This window comes from Xylocopa sonorina, chromosome 7 (genome assembly GCF_050948175.1).
Source record: "Xylocopa sonorina isolate GNS202 chromosome 7, iyXylSono1_principal, whole genome shotgun sequence".
NCBI classification, from domain to species: domain Eukaryota; kingdom Metazoa; phylum Arthropoda; class Insecta; order Hymenoptera; family Apidae; genus Xylocopa; species Xylocopa sonorina.
In genome coordinates, this window is record NC_135199.1 from 12,745,534 (window position 1) to 12,761,057 (window position 15,524).

General features: G+C 53.1%; 1 protein-coding gene across 1 annotated transcript in view; it reads right to left on the minus strand.

Moving 5' to 3' along the window:
* The window catches only part of LOC143425262 (uncharacterized), a 129,094-nt gene that overhangs the window by 33,672 nt on the left and 79,898 nt on the right, over positions 1 to 15,524 (minus strand). Inside the window, exons 3-6 of the mRNA XM_076897932.1 lie at positions 12,001 to 12,139; positions 11,071 to 11,135; positions 6,489 to 6,740; positions 1,893 to 2,210 (exon numbers count right to left, since the gene is read on the minus strand). Of these exons, the coding sequence (XP_076754047.1) occupies positions 1,893 to 2,210; positions 6,489 to 6,740; positions 11,071 to 11,135; positions 12,001 to 12,139 (774 nt within the window). The remainder of the gene's footprint in view (positions 1 to 1,892; positions 2,211 to 6,488; positions 6,741 to 11,070; positions 11,136 to 12,000; positions 12,140 to 15,524) is intronic.

Sequence of the window (15,524 nt, forward strand, 5' to 3'; positions counted from 1 at the left end):
TTCAGCGGCTCCCTCGATAAGTCTACGAGCGGGACGAGCGAGATACAAATTCCGCGATCGTAAAAATCGAATGGCATTTCCCCCTTGTTTTACCTGCCGTCGTCCTTTTCCTTCCCGCGACGCGCTCCCGTCCTTTCCTCCTCCCTTCTCTGTCTCTTCGATTTCGCACGTACCTTTCCCCGGCTACCCCGCGCCCCTTCGCCGCGACCCCCACCGTTATTTCACCCCATTCCCCCGGCCCGTATTGCCAATCTGCATTTTAACGACGCCGATAAAAATCTGACGGAAAGTTGAATTTGTAACTGCAGCGTATCGGGGACGGTCCGCGCGAACGATGCGGCTCGAGCCTCGAAAGAGATCCGGCGTTGTCGCGATTGATTTCTAATATTCATGTACCCGGACTACGGTACTTCGAGCTCGCCAATAATTAAGGGGAGCGACGCGCGACCAGCCAAGTACCGAACTTTCAACGAAACCGGTAATTACGCTCTATCAAATTTCGCCGTCCCAACGTTCCGAACGACAGGCGAAACTTTCGAAAGACGAGAAATCGGCGGATAGAAGAACGCTTGACCGACGAGATTCGCGCACCAACACGGCGTGTAGAGTGATTTTTATTCGGCCAGCCGAGGCTGTCCAAATATTATCGGACGCGGTTCGCTGTCTGAAATTTCGAGGCACGTCCGTTCGATTAACGAGCAGCTTCGCCGGCCGTAATTGGCTATTCGAGAAGGGTCCGACGGCGTGGTGGTACACGTTCCAAGACATCCCTCCGCGGCCTCGACCGAGGCCGAGTTCCTTTTCGTACGGTTAAACCGCACGCGTTTCGAGCAGTTATGAAAACGCAGCCGAGTAATTTTCCCGGGGTATTGACTCTGCGGCAGGAGAGTCCAGGCTAATTGAACAAACTTTCGGGTCGGCCTGTGGGCGCAGTTAAAGGTACTCGACGACGGACAGAGAGGGTCCGTCGGATGGAAAGAAACGGGGGCGAGAACGGTGAGAGAACGGGACGCGGGGGGAGCAGGAGGGGGAGAGAGAGAAGGATTTAACGTTAATCCATTTTCCGGGGTGGCTCCCGGACTGGTTGCTGCTCTCTTCCCATTTTGCAAGGCGCCGTTTCCACTTGGGGGGAGAGGCCGAGGTATCAACGACACGAACGCCTTACAACGCGAAACAAACCACCCCTCGTCCTCCACCGGCAGCTTCTTCAGCCCGATACAGTTTTGTTCGCGTGTCGACGACTCACCCCCGACGCGGAACGATTCGGCAAAGAAAGCGGCTCGCCCACTGCGGGGCCGCCGTCGCGACTCTTAAAGCGAGCGAGATCCTGCAAATCCACTCGAGTGAAATCCGTTAACGAAGTTTGCCGTTGAAACTGTACGCAGTGAGATACGGGCTTGCAAATTCCGCCGGAGGAAAGTGCAGACTCCGAGGGGGGAAAGAAGAAGAAGAAGAAGAAGAAGAGGAGGGTGAAGGGGAAAAAAGGAGAGACGAAGAAGAAGAAAAGAGATCGCGCGCGTGCTCGCACGGGGTTGATGAAACGAGAACTGTACCGAGCAAGTGGAGTAGCCTGTAAATATTCCTCCTTCGAGCTATGCCCGCCATTTTGACGCGTCCCGTTAATGACACTGGAAGGAGGCTGAATTTTTCAGACCGTGATTCCTCCGACTAACGCTCACCTCTTTTTTTTCTCTTCTCTTTCTTTCGTGCTTCCTCGAGACTCGCGTATCCTGACCCTTTTCTCGCCACGTTTGTCCCGACTCTTCATTCTCAATTCGATCGTCCGCTAAGTAGTACAGCCGTACGATTTAGCAGTCGATCTCGAGTTACTTGAGAATTTCGATCTGGCGAACGTCGAACGAATGGAGAAACGAAAAGATTCGAGGGCGTACCTTTCCTGAGCATCATGGTTCGAGATCCTTCCATAGGGCTGAAGAGGCCGTTGCAAGTGGCGTCTCCGCTCTGCGCCACCCGGTAGATCTCGGCCGCGTCCTCGGGTACTGGTCCGCTCTGTATACCAACATCGTGATCCATGGCTCCTATGCCCATGGCAGCTCTGTGCAGATTACTCTGGCCCGTCTGGCTGACCTTCTCGTAGACGAAGCATCGGTATCGATCTTCGTTGCTGGACGCGTGTCCGTGATGTAAACGACCGACCAGGTAACGGCTGCTGCCCTCCTTCCAGGTGGCCAGGCATTCCAGCTCCTCGACTGAAACGGACAAAACGATCGGTTCTTCGTGGCGGACGCGTGTGTAAAAGTGAAACCTGGCGGGAGAGGGCGTGGTTGGGTGCGAACTCGATCGGTCGCGCGGTGTTTCGCGCGTCCACGCCACGCGATCCCTGCGCCCTTTGTACGACGCCCGGTGCAAATTGAACGGGAGTTACATTTATTGGAAAATTTGTTTCATTTCTTTGTCGATTTTTTCCCCTGCTTTTTCGCCGTCCCGTACTTTCGGTTTGCTCGTGAAACGGTGCGTTGATAAAATCGGGGCTGTTTGCGATGGATCAACTGCGCGTATCGGCGCGGGAAAGGTATTTCGTCGCGTCCTTTGTACCCGTAGCGAACCGTGGAAATCAACTTGGACGTAATAAGAGGACCGCGCGGCGCGTTGCGCGCCGATTTCCGTAAACCTTCGTTAATCGACCGAGGTTCGAAAAAAATGTTTGCGCCATTGTTTCCATTGACACAAATTTGCCCAGCAATTTTCAGCGCATGAAAATTGTATCGTAATAACGATAGACGATCTCCACCAGCTAAATGCGTACGTTACTATCCGCGCGAGCTGAGTTTTAATTTCGTACGAATCGCGAGAACGCAACGCCCTTTATCGAAACACCATTTAGCGCTAACAAATTTTGAGAGAGAGAGAGAGATTAACGATTGAAGTACGAATTCCGTTGCTGCTGTCGGATTTTCGCGGCTCTCCACATTATTCATAAGTAACGTGCCCCTAACGCGTGTCGTTCACGCGGAATCTCCGCGTCTATCAGCCGGAAGTGCTCGAAGAAACTGAGCCGTACGCGCCGGAATCTGGGACGGCTGACGAGTAAAAGAGCGAGGATCGCCACCGTTGGACGAAGCTTTTTCCTTCGAATCCTCGCAAATTGCTCGCGGCGTCCTCGACCAGGAGGATCGAGGGATGGAGAAGGATAAGAAAAAGCGACGGAGGAGCACCGGGGCCCCTGCATTGGCGCGTTGCAGAAAGAAACGGCGGTAAAAAGAGGTAGCCGACCTCTCCGCGAGATGTGATTTAGATACGCGGTTCTGGGATCTGGGCTGCTGCTTCTCGAGACCGGTTAAAGACGGGGAAAGAAGGTGTCCGCCGGGCAGATCCGGCGATAGCATCGACCGTTTCACCCCTGGCGCCGTTTCGAGGGCCCCGTCGCTCGCACCGAACCGATAATTGTTGGTTCCTTCGTGTCGACGGTCCTGATTTGCGGGCCACCCTGTCCTCTGACCGTTTCAACGGAACCATCCGACCAATCGGGCTCTCGTTTCTCGCGCGGTGAACGCGGCTCGTTCCTCGTTGAATAGCTTCGTTTCAGGGATGCAGGGCGACCACCTCGCGCGCGTCGGATCGACGAGACGCGGCGCGTCGAAAGGAGAGAAAACGGTGGTAATCGGAGGGATACCTTCGTGGTTGAGGAAAACATTGCTCTCCACGCGAATGGATTTAAGATACCGATCAAGCATTAATCGGAGTATGCGCTGGGTAAAAATATAGAACCGTGACAGGTAAAGAGGGACACCAGCGTGAAACGGAGGCGTGTTACGTGATTACATTTCGGCGCGCCTCTGTGTCACTGTTCGGAATTCACGAGCTAAGCTTTCACTCGTTTGATTAATGTTTTTCACGCTTCGCCTCGACGTTTTTACGTTACTCTTTCGCTTGATACACTGTATTCACCGAAATGATATATTGTTCCGTTCGCATCGAAGTAATCGCCAGGAGCGTTGCTTCGATTTTCTGCGGTTTCTGGGAATCTGGAGCGCGATTCGTTAGGAACAGGAATGCATCACGTATTCGGGACGCGGTGGAGGACCATTCGTACCGTCCGTTCGTCAAGTATCGCTCGAAATTTGACCCGACATCGAAAACACCGCACTCGTTCAGCCACCGTAAAGCCACCGAGAAGAAATGCGTCTCTTGGATCCTCGTCCCAGGGACGCGACAGGAATACTTTATCCGAAACCGTATTCGAAATCCTTCGTGTAAAGAATTAATAGGGGAATTCTCTGTTCCCGTTCGGTTCGTCGTTCGAATGGAACTCGCGAGCAGAAAAGATATCGCCCGTTAAAAGTTCCACGAGGAGATTCGACTAGATCCAGTGGTGAGAAATAAATTCCACGGGGCAGGGCTCGCCACGGGTAATCAGCCCGAATTTCTCACTCATTTCGCCGCGAACGTGACTCAATTAAGTTCGAATTATGCGGCGCTCGCGTCGGATAACACTCCACAAAGGGATTAAACGGCACCGTCGCCGAGTTTACGTCCCTCCTTTCGCGGAACGCGTGTTCAATTTAATATCGAGCCGAAGCTATAACAGCAGCGCGGCATTCGGCCCAGCCCGTCACCAGCCCCGGCAAATCATCGCGTTCAAAGCTTGGATATAACGCGAGCAATTTCGCGAAATTACATTACGCACGGTTTAAGCGGGCGTGAACAGTCGCCAATGTTCCAACTCGCCTGGCTCCCCGTTCTACCGTCGATCTTATTAATTACGCCCACGGCTAGGCAGTCTTTCCAGACTAGCAATCGAGCTCTACCCGGAAACGACGCCAGCACGTTTCGCGGATTTCTTTTTTCCGGTTCCACCCGGTATAGGCGCAGAGGAAACGCGTCGATACACGCGCGAACGAGATGGACCTAAAAGGGCATCCGCACGCGGCCCCTCGCTCGCTATATTCCGCTCGCTGTTTTCCGCTCTTTTTTGCGTGTTCCACATCGAAGGTTAATTCGATTTAACGTCGATACGCCATGACCATCCGGCCAAAATGTCCATCAAAATAAAAACAATTCCGCTCGGGTGTAACCAGCGAGACGGATCTTCCTCTGGCAGCTGGGGTCGAGTCGATCACGCGAAGAATTTTCAACAATCAAATCGACGCGCGGGGCACCGTTCACTTTTTCCTCCATTTTCATGCGTTAACCATCCTTTGTCGCGGACACCGCGATCGCTCGATTTTCGAAAACGCCCGTTCACCGCACCACTCGCAGCGCCGTCTCGCTGTTTTCGCCAGCGAGAACCGTGTTACCCGCCGGATTTCATTTAGATTCCCGGTCTTAACGGTCCTTGGCGTCGTCTCCCTGAAAATTCCGCGTCGCCGGAATTCCCCCTGCGAGATCGTACGCTTTTTGGCCAATTGCCGGGCGAAGACGGTGAACCGTGAAACTTTCGTTATTCGTAACTTGGTTCGCTCGTCCATTAAGATCGCGCTCCCGTCGAACCGTAAAAAACGGGGCGGAAACCCCACCGAAAATAGGGAAGACGTTCGCGCCTCTGCCTCTGCTCGATTGGTAACTCTTAGCTCGATCTACCACGGAAGTTTAACGAAGTCGAAATGGAGCAAAACGTGTCGGCGGTTTTACGAACGAGGACCCTTGTTACGGAATAAAGGAACCGATTCTCGGTTCGAGCAGCCGTTTAACTCTGTACCTCGTCCTGTACGATCGTCCATGTTGTTTAGAAACCAACGTATTAATGATCAGTCGATTCTTCCGCTTTGTTAATGGTAGCTTCTCTCGTAAAATTGCGCGAGTTCTGTTCCTAACGTTCCCGTCCGAGTCAGGCGATCCACTATAAAACGTTACGTACGAGATCGTTAATCTGAGGGTATTCTGGACGTCCGCAAGACACGGCCGATAAGAGAAACGTGACAGGTTCGACATGCCGACGACTTATCGTTTTTCCTGGCCGTCCTTTCGTTTAATTCTCCGCCGCAGCGATCGTTAGCTCGACGAGCCCCTTATCGAATGTGCGTCTAATGGCGAACGCTCGCTCCCTTCGTCGGAGATCGAGCCCACCGCCCTTCCTGGGTCGCGGCTAACGAATGCACCGACGAAAATCACTTCTAATCGCGTCCCGACCCCTGACCCTTTCGACCATTAATCGAGCGTACGCCTTCGTGGAGACTTTGTCGAAAGTTTCGAGTCTCTGCCCGTGTCGAATGTGCTCCCTAAATTATGCTTTCTTAACCGTCACGATCTCGACCGGGGCGAGACCCGTAAACGTCCGTAACCCTCCGTGGTAATTATGTACCGTCTAACTCGAACAGCCGTCGAGCACCTCCGGTTAACCCTCCGTCGACCGTCGGATTTCCCCTCAACAGTCACGCGTTTAACAAATATACAGTTTTTACGTCCACGAGCGAACGTCACCGGTAAGATTATATATAGCGTTGGTTGAACGGTTAAAAATGTCAAGAGGGACGCGACGAATCAACAGAGGTAGAGAGAATCGAATGGTTTTTCGACGGAATGCTCACCTGCGCTCTCGGAGGCGGATATGTCGGGGCACGCCTGATATCTGAACAGCAGTCTGCTGTCGTCGGTGCAGGTGTCGACGTTGCTGACCGGAACTGAACAGGTTCCGTGACCCCGGTTATAGGAGAAGGTCATGGGACCCCGAAAGGGGCACGGCACAGGTGTCGCCTCCTCACGGAACATCGAGTAGAGCAGAGCGTCCCCCGTGATGTACGAGCACAGCGACGACAGCGAGTTTCTGCTGTGGCAGTAAGCTGGAACAATCGATAGAGATGATTTCGAACTTTTACGAATATTCGTCGACGGCTAAACAGCGAACGCGTGTACGTTTCGTTGAACAGTGGTAAGTTCTTCGCGTGCGCAGGTCGCGACAGGGCTGACAGGAAGTCGGGCCTCCGAGGACGGTGAGGGAAGGAGAGGCGCGGAGGGTGTAAGCGGACGATGACGAATCTTCTCTGAGTAGGAAGTTCGTAGTCGAGAGCAACTTTAACCGTGGATATTCTCCGCGATTTCTTTCTTTCCGGCTGGAAAAGTAGCGAGACGCTAGCGTCGAGATTCGGGCAACTTTTCGACGCGCAGATGTTGCTATAGCTCGAGAAAGATCGAACGGCTATCGATGGCAGCTTCCTTCGGCTGAAGCGTTTCCGTCGTCGACGATTCGATTTTCTGCTCGTTACCCGGTCGAAGAAAATTTTGAATAAGTTAACTGCGAGTCGATGAAAGAATGACAGCTAGGGGTTGGAAACTGTGATCGTTTCCAACGATCGTTTCATTGTTTCTCTCGCCATTTCGCTTAATCGTCGCTCATCTTCGAACCCGACCGCGTCTCGTTTTTACAGCCTCTTACGACGACTTCGACGGCTCGTTTCTCCGCGAAGACGTCGCACCTCCGTTGCAAACATTTACGCGATACTTACCCCAGCCTTCCATCGACGTGATTCGGATACACCAAATTCGGTTGCGCGAAACGCTTTCTCTCCTTTTACCTTTAGCTTCTGCAAATACCTTGGAACACGGTAGAAAGTATATCTCGAGAACGAAGCCTCCACGGTAGCGCGCTCAAAATTATTCAAATAACCGGATATTTATTTACACGAATACCCCGTGGCGCTACAGAGTGTTGTCGCCTGGAGAAGAGAAGAACAAAAAAAAGCAAACCGAAGGGAAAACAGGCGAGAGAAAAGGACGAGGGAAAAAGGAGGAAAAGTCGACGGAAAGAACGTAGTAGGCAGATGTAATTTTCAAAGCGTGGAAATGGAAAAAGTGCAATGTCGTGTCTTTCCCCCATTTCCGAGTTCCTCCGCCCCACCAACGCCCGCCCCCGCCATTTCGCACGTCGGCTCATTTATTTATTTATTTTCGCGTGGATGCCGGCTCCGTGTCACCCTTTCGTTCCCCCCGCGCCATCGCCTCACTGGCTCCTCAAATTTTCATCGTCATTTATTCGTTATTAGGACCTGCTTTCGTCCTCCGCCGCGCCAGCGGAGCTGCGATCGGTCACCGTTTCAACATAATTAATTTGCCTTTCCAAAGGCATGCCCCCGCTGATTAATTAGTCGCGCTTTATTTTCCTCGGTCACGAATGACGAAGGTACGGACGAAAGGTACGGACCGGAAGAGGGTCGCGTTAGCGAAATTAAAACGAAATTCGATCGCCTCGTTCCGCTTCTACCCTGCGAAGGGCTCTCGCGGCCCGCGAATTAACCGCTTAAACTGCGGGACAGAGAATCGTCGACATCGGATCTCGAACTTTTTGAGACCGTTCGCTGGTCCATGAAAAGTTCTGCTGTTCTTTTCAATCCAATCGAAGTGTAACGCGGAGCCCTGTCGCTACTTCCACGCTACCATTCGCAACGTTAGTTAACGAGTGGAAAAACGCCGAGCCGTAACGTGAAATCGTCCCTCGGTGGAAAGACCGCAGGCGGTTGATACGATTCTCATCGAGATGGACGTCGTTGCTACGTGTCCGCGAATCGGCCACGCGAGCGGCAGAAATAATTTCGGAATTAGAAGAGGGCAAAAAGTGCGATCCCGTGTTTCGCCCCGGCGGACAAGTTAAAGCCCGCGCGAACTCTTCCTCGTCCGTTGGCGCGATAAACGCGCGCGCCGCCGGCCAATTAAATTTAAAGCCCCGCTCCTCCGCCGCTGACAGTAATTCCGGCTCTTAAACTTTCCGACGGACCGTGCCGCTGCCAGCGAACGGAACGAGTGCTTGTTAAAAATCTTTTCACCCCCTCTATCCACCGGCAACCACCCCCTCTACGTCGACTCGCGTGCGAACCGCAAGTTACGCTTTTGTTTCGCGGCCTGCCGTATGTTTAGTTAACGAGCGCGAGGGAAACGGGGAACGGGGTGAGTTAACTTTTTTAACGAACGCGGGGGAGGGCGCCGCGTGCGGAAGCGCGGCCCGCGAGGTCTGCCAGGGCGAACCCGCCATCCGGATCGCCGATGCGATCCCAGTTTCTTCGTTGTATCGAGACGACGCTGCAGCAACGACCGCCCTCGGCTTTCGAAGCCAACGGCGCGAACTTCGCTCGGTTTTTCAAACTGTTACCCGAGCAACGCCGTAACTTGGCCTACATTCCACCCCCCAAGACACCAGCGTGATCGGACTGTGCGAGCCGGAGAACGTCCGCGGCGAACAAACAAGCGATCGATAACGAACCGGCCTCCGGGAATCGCGTTACTCCCGAAACGTTCGCTCGGCTTCTCGAACCTATCCAGAGATGATCATCAAGAAAAAGTTCGCGTTTCTATTCGTTTCTGGTATCGCCCGGAGCGTGACGAGCCTTTCCTCGATCCGCCCTGCCACGCTGTCCATCCGAACGGTTTCACCCCGTTCGGTTTCCCGCAGAAACGACCCACATTTTCCCCGCTCGTTGTCGGTCCGAATGTATCCTGCAGGCAACGGTATCCCCGATGTGACACTATGCAGATTAAAATCCGATAAAAAAAAGAACGAGAGAGGGAGGGAGAGAGAGAGAGAGAGAAGAGAGGCCCGAGGGACTTTGACAAATCGTCGAAAAATGCGGACGCGAGACAGCAGGGGGCGGTACCAAAGGTCGATGTCCCTGTTTTTTAGGCTTCATATATCGGATCCGTCCTCTTCTTTCCGCTTCAGCTTGGCTCGAGTGCCAAACTCCACCTGCATCGCGTTGTTGCTCTCTCTTCGGCTTCGTTCACGCTACGTACAGGTCGTCTCAGGAATGGAACGGAGTCGAGCGATCGCGCGCGAGCCAGGAAGTGAAGTTCGAGCTTTCGTATCGTCGTATCGGTTCCCGACCGAGTTTCACTTAAAGAACAAGTTTATAATCTTTGAACAAACCGACGAGTTCGGTTAACTCGCGAGAGAGTTAATAATTCTCGCAATGCCTTCGACGATTACCGAACTTTTCGAAGATCTCGCCTCGAGCTCGCGGAACGGTTAAACCGACTCGAAACCGTTTGGCCTACATTCTCGTTATCGAAACGGACGAACCGTTCCGCTCGACCATCGAGAAGAAAGAAAACGCGAATAAAGCCGCGACAAATTCAGAAACATCGTAACGAAAGAACGAACGTGTCGTTTGAACGAGCCGGTACCCTCCGCGGCCGTGCACACGCTTTTCACCTACACCTAACCCATTTTTTATCCGGATCCATATTTACCACCCTCGGCCCTGCGCCCTCCGCTCGTACGCCACCCCTCCGGCTCGTTTCCCCCGTCCGCGTCGCTTACAACCACAGTCGGAGGATCAAAGTGTCGTTAGCGGGTTTGAAAAAAGGAGGTTGCTATCGTCTATGAACTACATCGGACCGAATAGAATTATCAGAAAACTTCGTTGCGCGATCCTAGCCGGGGTAAAAGCGTCCGTCGAGCGAGCAGCCGCTACAAAGCGCAGCCCCGCGACTGGCTCGGGTCTCGACGATTTTCACCAAATTTCGTCCGCATCCGGACGACGCGAAATTTAGACCGTTGATGCCACTTTGCGATCCCACGGAACCGGTAACGGACAATGGACCGATCGTTTCATCCGTGCAGAGATGGAAAATAGTTTTCTTTCTTTTTTCAGAAATTTGGCTCGATTCGCGACGAACGGTCGCGGTTATCCCGTGGCGTGCAACGAGAATGATTATCGCGTCCCGGGAAGTTCGCTGTCCGGTGTCGATAGAATCCGGCAAAGTGCTCTCGACTTCTTCTCCATCGTAAACGAGATTCAACGGGCGGCTCCGTTCGGAATTAGCGGAACCATCGGTGTTTCGTAGGTCCCCGCGTCCCATCGTCGTTCCTCCGTTCGCGCAACGAACGAAAGTCGTTAAGTTCTTCTCGAGGAATTATTCCGGCAGGTACGGCTCGGCTCCTCGCCCTCTCGACCGTCTTCTCGTCATCTTCGAGCTTTTAATTACCGATCGGCATTCTAATTAATGAATGGATTTCCCCGGGCCGCCGGGAAATCGTTATCGATCGGGACGAAACAACGGCTATTAGGAGGTCGACGACAGCCGGGAGTGGAGAGGACGAGAGGGTGAGGCGCGAGGAGGGGACGGTGGACGGCGAAGAAAGAGGCACGCCGTCTTCCAATGTTCTTCCGGGATTGTACTTACTTTCTTTGTACTGGAGAACGTTCGAGTGCTTCTCGTGAATGACGACGCAACGGTGGCAGGATTTTCTGTAACAGAACGGAAACGGGCGGTCTCTCTTATTCAAGCCTTTCATTCGATATCGCTCGCCGGAATTAGAACGCTTTCCCCTGTCCCCGATTCTTTTTTTTCCCCTCCTGCTCCGGTTCCTGCTTGTTTTCTCTTTCGTTTCTCGTTAGGCGACGACGCGGCCTCGTCCTCGGGATTAACGGAGAGCACAGATGGTCCTAACGAGGGCCGCGTCGACGAGCACGATATTCGCAGCATCGAACCGGACGATTGACCGAATCAACGAACACCGTGCATCGAACGGATCCGCGTCTATCGTTCTCCCCCGCGATTCAGACTATTTTCGTTCGCCTTCGTGGAAAATTGTGCCCGCTTAAAATACGGGATGTTTGAAGGATATTGAATTTTACCAGTCACGACACCTCGGACGGACCCTTGCTCGCGTTACTTCCGGCCTGCGTATCCCGCGTTATCGATCGGACGCTCCGCAGGCGAGTCCGATAGAAATCTCCACGAAAAGTTTGCCCAGCTCGTGTGACACGAGCATTACGCGGCGAAACGACGCCACGCTCCCCCTTTCTTCCACCCGCGCGGAGAAACAACTGCAACCCCTGGAAACACCCGCTCTTAATCCCCCTTTAGCTCGAGGGTGAAACTTCCTATCGAGCGTATTGCCGCGAATCCCGATGCGTCGACCATTTCCATCCAGCCGACCTTCCGCGGGACTTCCCTCTCGAGCAACTCGATCTTTCGTCTCGAGATTTTCGACTATGCTCGCGAGACGATTAACTCGACGGGTGCGTTCTTCGAGGCGTAGCTTTTTAACTGAGAGCAAGTGTTATACGTGTAGATGGTAAAAGCGCGAGACGAAACGTCGATACTCACTGGTCCACCAGAAGGAACTTGTCGCCCTCGTTGTGCAGGCACCTGCCCTTGCTGGATAGCTCGTTCCTGGAGATCACGATCGGCAATCTGACTCCGCTCTGGAACCAGGTGCCTTCCCATTTCGGTGGAAAGGTGCATTCTGGAACAGAGCAAGGCGACACGCGTGAGCAACGCTCGCTGCGACCAAGCGTAAGTCGAGGAAAAATCGCGAGCGGAGACCACCGCGATGGAACGGTGGTGAAAGTAAGGGTTGTTGGGTGGGAAGAGCGTCGAGATGAGAATTCCCCGGATCGGATAATCCCGTGGGCGAAGCGAATTTCCGGGAAACTACAGCCGTACCACGAAAGGGATACATTCAACCGAGTTATCGACGATAATCGAAACCAGGCGATGTCCCTCGTGCATCGTTCCTTTCTAGCGCTGCGCGTACACACCTGACCGTGGCGAAACAGATCCATTTTCGCGGACACCTTTCCGGTCTCTCATCCGTTCCCGTGGTTTTTGAAAAATCGCCACGTTGAAAAGAAGTTCTTTCGAGCAGAGGAAGTTGAGGAAGTCGTTGATGAATATTTCGCAAGTCTTAACGAACCGGGGTTTCGTAACGCTGTAATCGCCTCGAAACATCGTTGGCGTAAGTGCATTAATATTAAAGGGGATTGCGTTGGGAAAATAAGAATAATTTTAGACGCAACCCAGTTCCTCGCGGCGTCGCGAGGACTACTTAAACGATCTCCGTCCGCTGGAGTTACAACGGTTCAATTTCCGTGGGCCAATATTCTTGATTTAAATGCGATCTGTAATTCGCGTGGGCAATTCTAGTCCCGCTCGAGCGGCCAAGGGAGCAGTAGCATGTGGAACCGCGTCGCGTGACCGAGTGACTTGTCGCGATACGTGGACGAGCCCCGACGGCTGATAAATAAATCAGTCAACCGTTCTGGCTTGTTCAGCCGCGGTTCGGATTTCGCTCGAGGAAACGCCGCGATACAATTACCGGGTTGGAAAAAGGAGAGCGAACGGTGGGGTAAATAAAAAAGAAAAAAAGAAAGAAAGAAGCGAAGGAGAGTATTCGTTGCGCGATCCTTAATGAGGGGTTAATTAGATTTCATTCTGCGGCTGAACGAGGGAGTGGAGGAAAAATATTATTCCACGAGGGATCGCGGAACGTTTTCAAGCCGCGTCTTTAAGTAAAAGCTCCGTAAATAAAGGCTGTTATTGTCGTTCCCATCGTGGTCGTGTCGAGGGATGTTGATTCACCTAATTGTGGCAATCGTTTTCGCGTCTTTCCTAGGATCGTGGTTAGGGACCGCGACACAGGGCCACTTCGAAGAGAAAATAATCGAGTTGGATTCGTCTTTGAGGGGCGCGTCGTCTACCACTTCCCACCCTCCCTCTTATCCTCGTGTCATTTTTACTCTTTTAATAGGACGTTTCGCTAGACGCCTTCGACCGATGGAACGGATGTCTCCTCGCCTTGAACGCGAAATAAGGAGGAAAGAAAAAAAAACGGAAAATTTATCCTCCCCGGAGAGAAACCACTCTCTCGCCGCGAGGGGTACCGTAGAATAATAAAGCGCGAAGGAAGCGTTTTAAGAGTTCCCGACGTTACTTATCTCGAAGGGGACGCTGATATTGACGCCTGTCATTTTGAAAAGTTTTTCCACCGTCGCCCGGAGAATACACTTCCAGACCTTTGTTACGTCCACTGAGTGTTGAACCGTGTTTCCTTTTGCGAAGGGAAAACAATTCCCTTTTACCCTGGCCTCGGTCTACGGAATGTACGAGCGACGCGGGCGTATAAAAAATTAAATTCCATTCCCCAGCGCACGGAGGTACGGTTTCGAGAATTCGTATCCTCTCGTTCGTTAGGAAGCGGCGATAAGATTTCGAATTGAACGCCGTTCTCCCATCGATGAAGTTAACCACGATTCCCAGATAAAGAGAGGCGGCTCTCGTAACTCAGCCGAGTCGCCGGCCCTTCGAGGAGGAATTAAACCGCGAAGAAAAACGAGCAGCAACGCCCCGACGATATTTACGCGCGATTCCAAGGTCTTATCGTTAACAGCATCGGGCGAAACGAGAGGGAGAAAAAGCCGGGAAGTGGAAGGAACGCGAGGAGGAACGAGGAAAGAAAGCAATCGAGGAGATTCGATTCCGCGACAGGGCAGGGACTCGCTGCGAAACACTCGCCCGTTTTCTCCCCTTTCGTTCCATTCCGCTGGTCTCACGGTGCTCGTCCTTTCCGCCCCCAGGGTTACAAGGGTGCAGGGTGCCGGCCCGCGAACCGTGATTACGGATTTCGAGTCCCTCCCCCCCTCTCTTTGCCGCGGATTTTACGAGCCCAGCGTGAATCGCGCGCGGCACACCCTCTTCCTCCGAGCGGAAACGCGGCAGGGGCGACGCGCGGCATACGAACCGCGCGGAGATAAATAAACGCCCTGGGGTGGCCGGCGTCGCCGTGACTCGCTCCAGGGACCCACCTCGCCATCTCCAGCCCTCCTATCGATTTCCATCCTCGACGATCGCCAACAATCGTTTCTTCTCTGCCGATTTTCTCTCCACGCGGATTTCTTCTCGCCGTGAAATACGCCATCGTCGTCTCGCCCCGCGATTTTAGCTTCCGGTTTGTTTCGACTTCTCGCACTCGATCCTCCTCGATGGAATTGCGGCGGTTTCCACGATACGGTTTCTATTTCCCGAGCACGTACCAGAGACGCTGAACGCGTAACGATAAGAGACGTAAACGCCGCGAGTGAAATCGTTCCGGCGGACAACGAGCGCGGTGTCGATTCGCAAAAATTCCCCGGGCGTTATTTTTAGTTAACGAAACGACCGCGGGCACCACCCCGTTAGGGGATTTGCAACGCGCAAAATTACGCGGAGTTTATTCTCACGGACGAGCCGTTACTTTCCCGCGACCTCCTTACCGCCGCGGCGTATCCGACTTCCCCTGGCCCATTCTCCGCGCGAGTAACGATCCCAGAGCGGCTCTACGTTCTCCCCGGAAATGGGCCGCGTTCTCCAATTGGACAATGATAATAAGGATAATAGCGACAAGAATAATAACGACGATGATTAGAAAAATCGCGCGAACGTTCCCTCCCGGGACGCGCGGGTATTTACAGTTCGCTTTTTATCGTCCCCGCTTTCGCCAGCCCGATTCGAATTAACAGCCGTTGGGGAGGGGGACGTTGCGCCGCTTTCCACGCGAAGATGATCGTTTCGATTTAAACGCAAATGCGAGCCAAATGTTTCGGATCGTCGACGGGTTCGAACGTGAATTAGAGGAGCGAAAAAACAAGGGTATTCGTCGGCGGGCGGTTGCCGTTTCTAGAAAAAAACGAGAAATAATTTAGGAATCGGCGATAATAGGCGACAGATTCGAATCGTGGCGGCGAGCGTTGCCAGGGCGTGAACGAAAAATGGAATTTTCCGTTTATTTTGTTGGCCGTTATTTTTTCCAGAAATTCTCGTCGGACAATACACGCGATACAACGGTGGCGGCAATTTTTCATTCTTTATCCCCG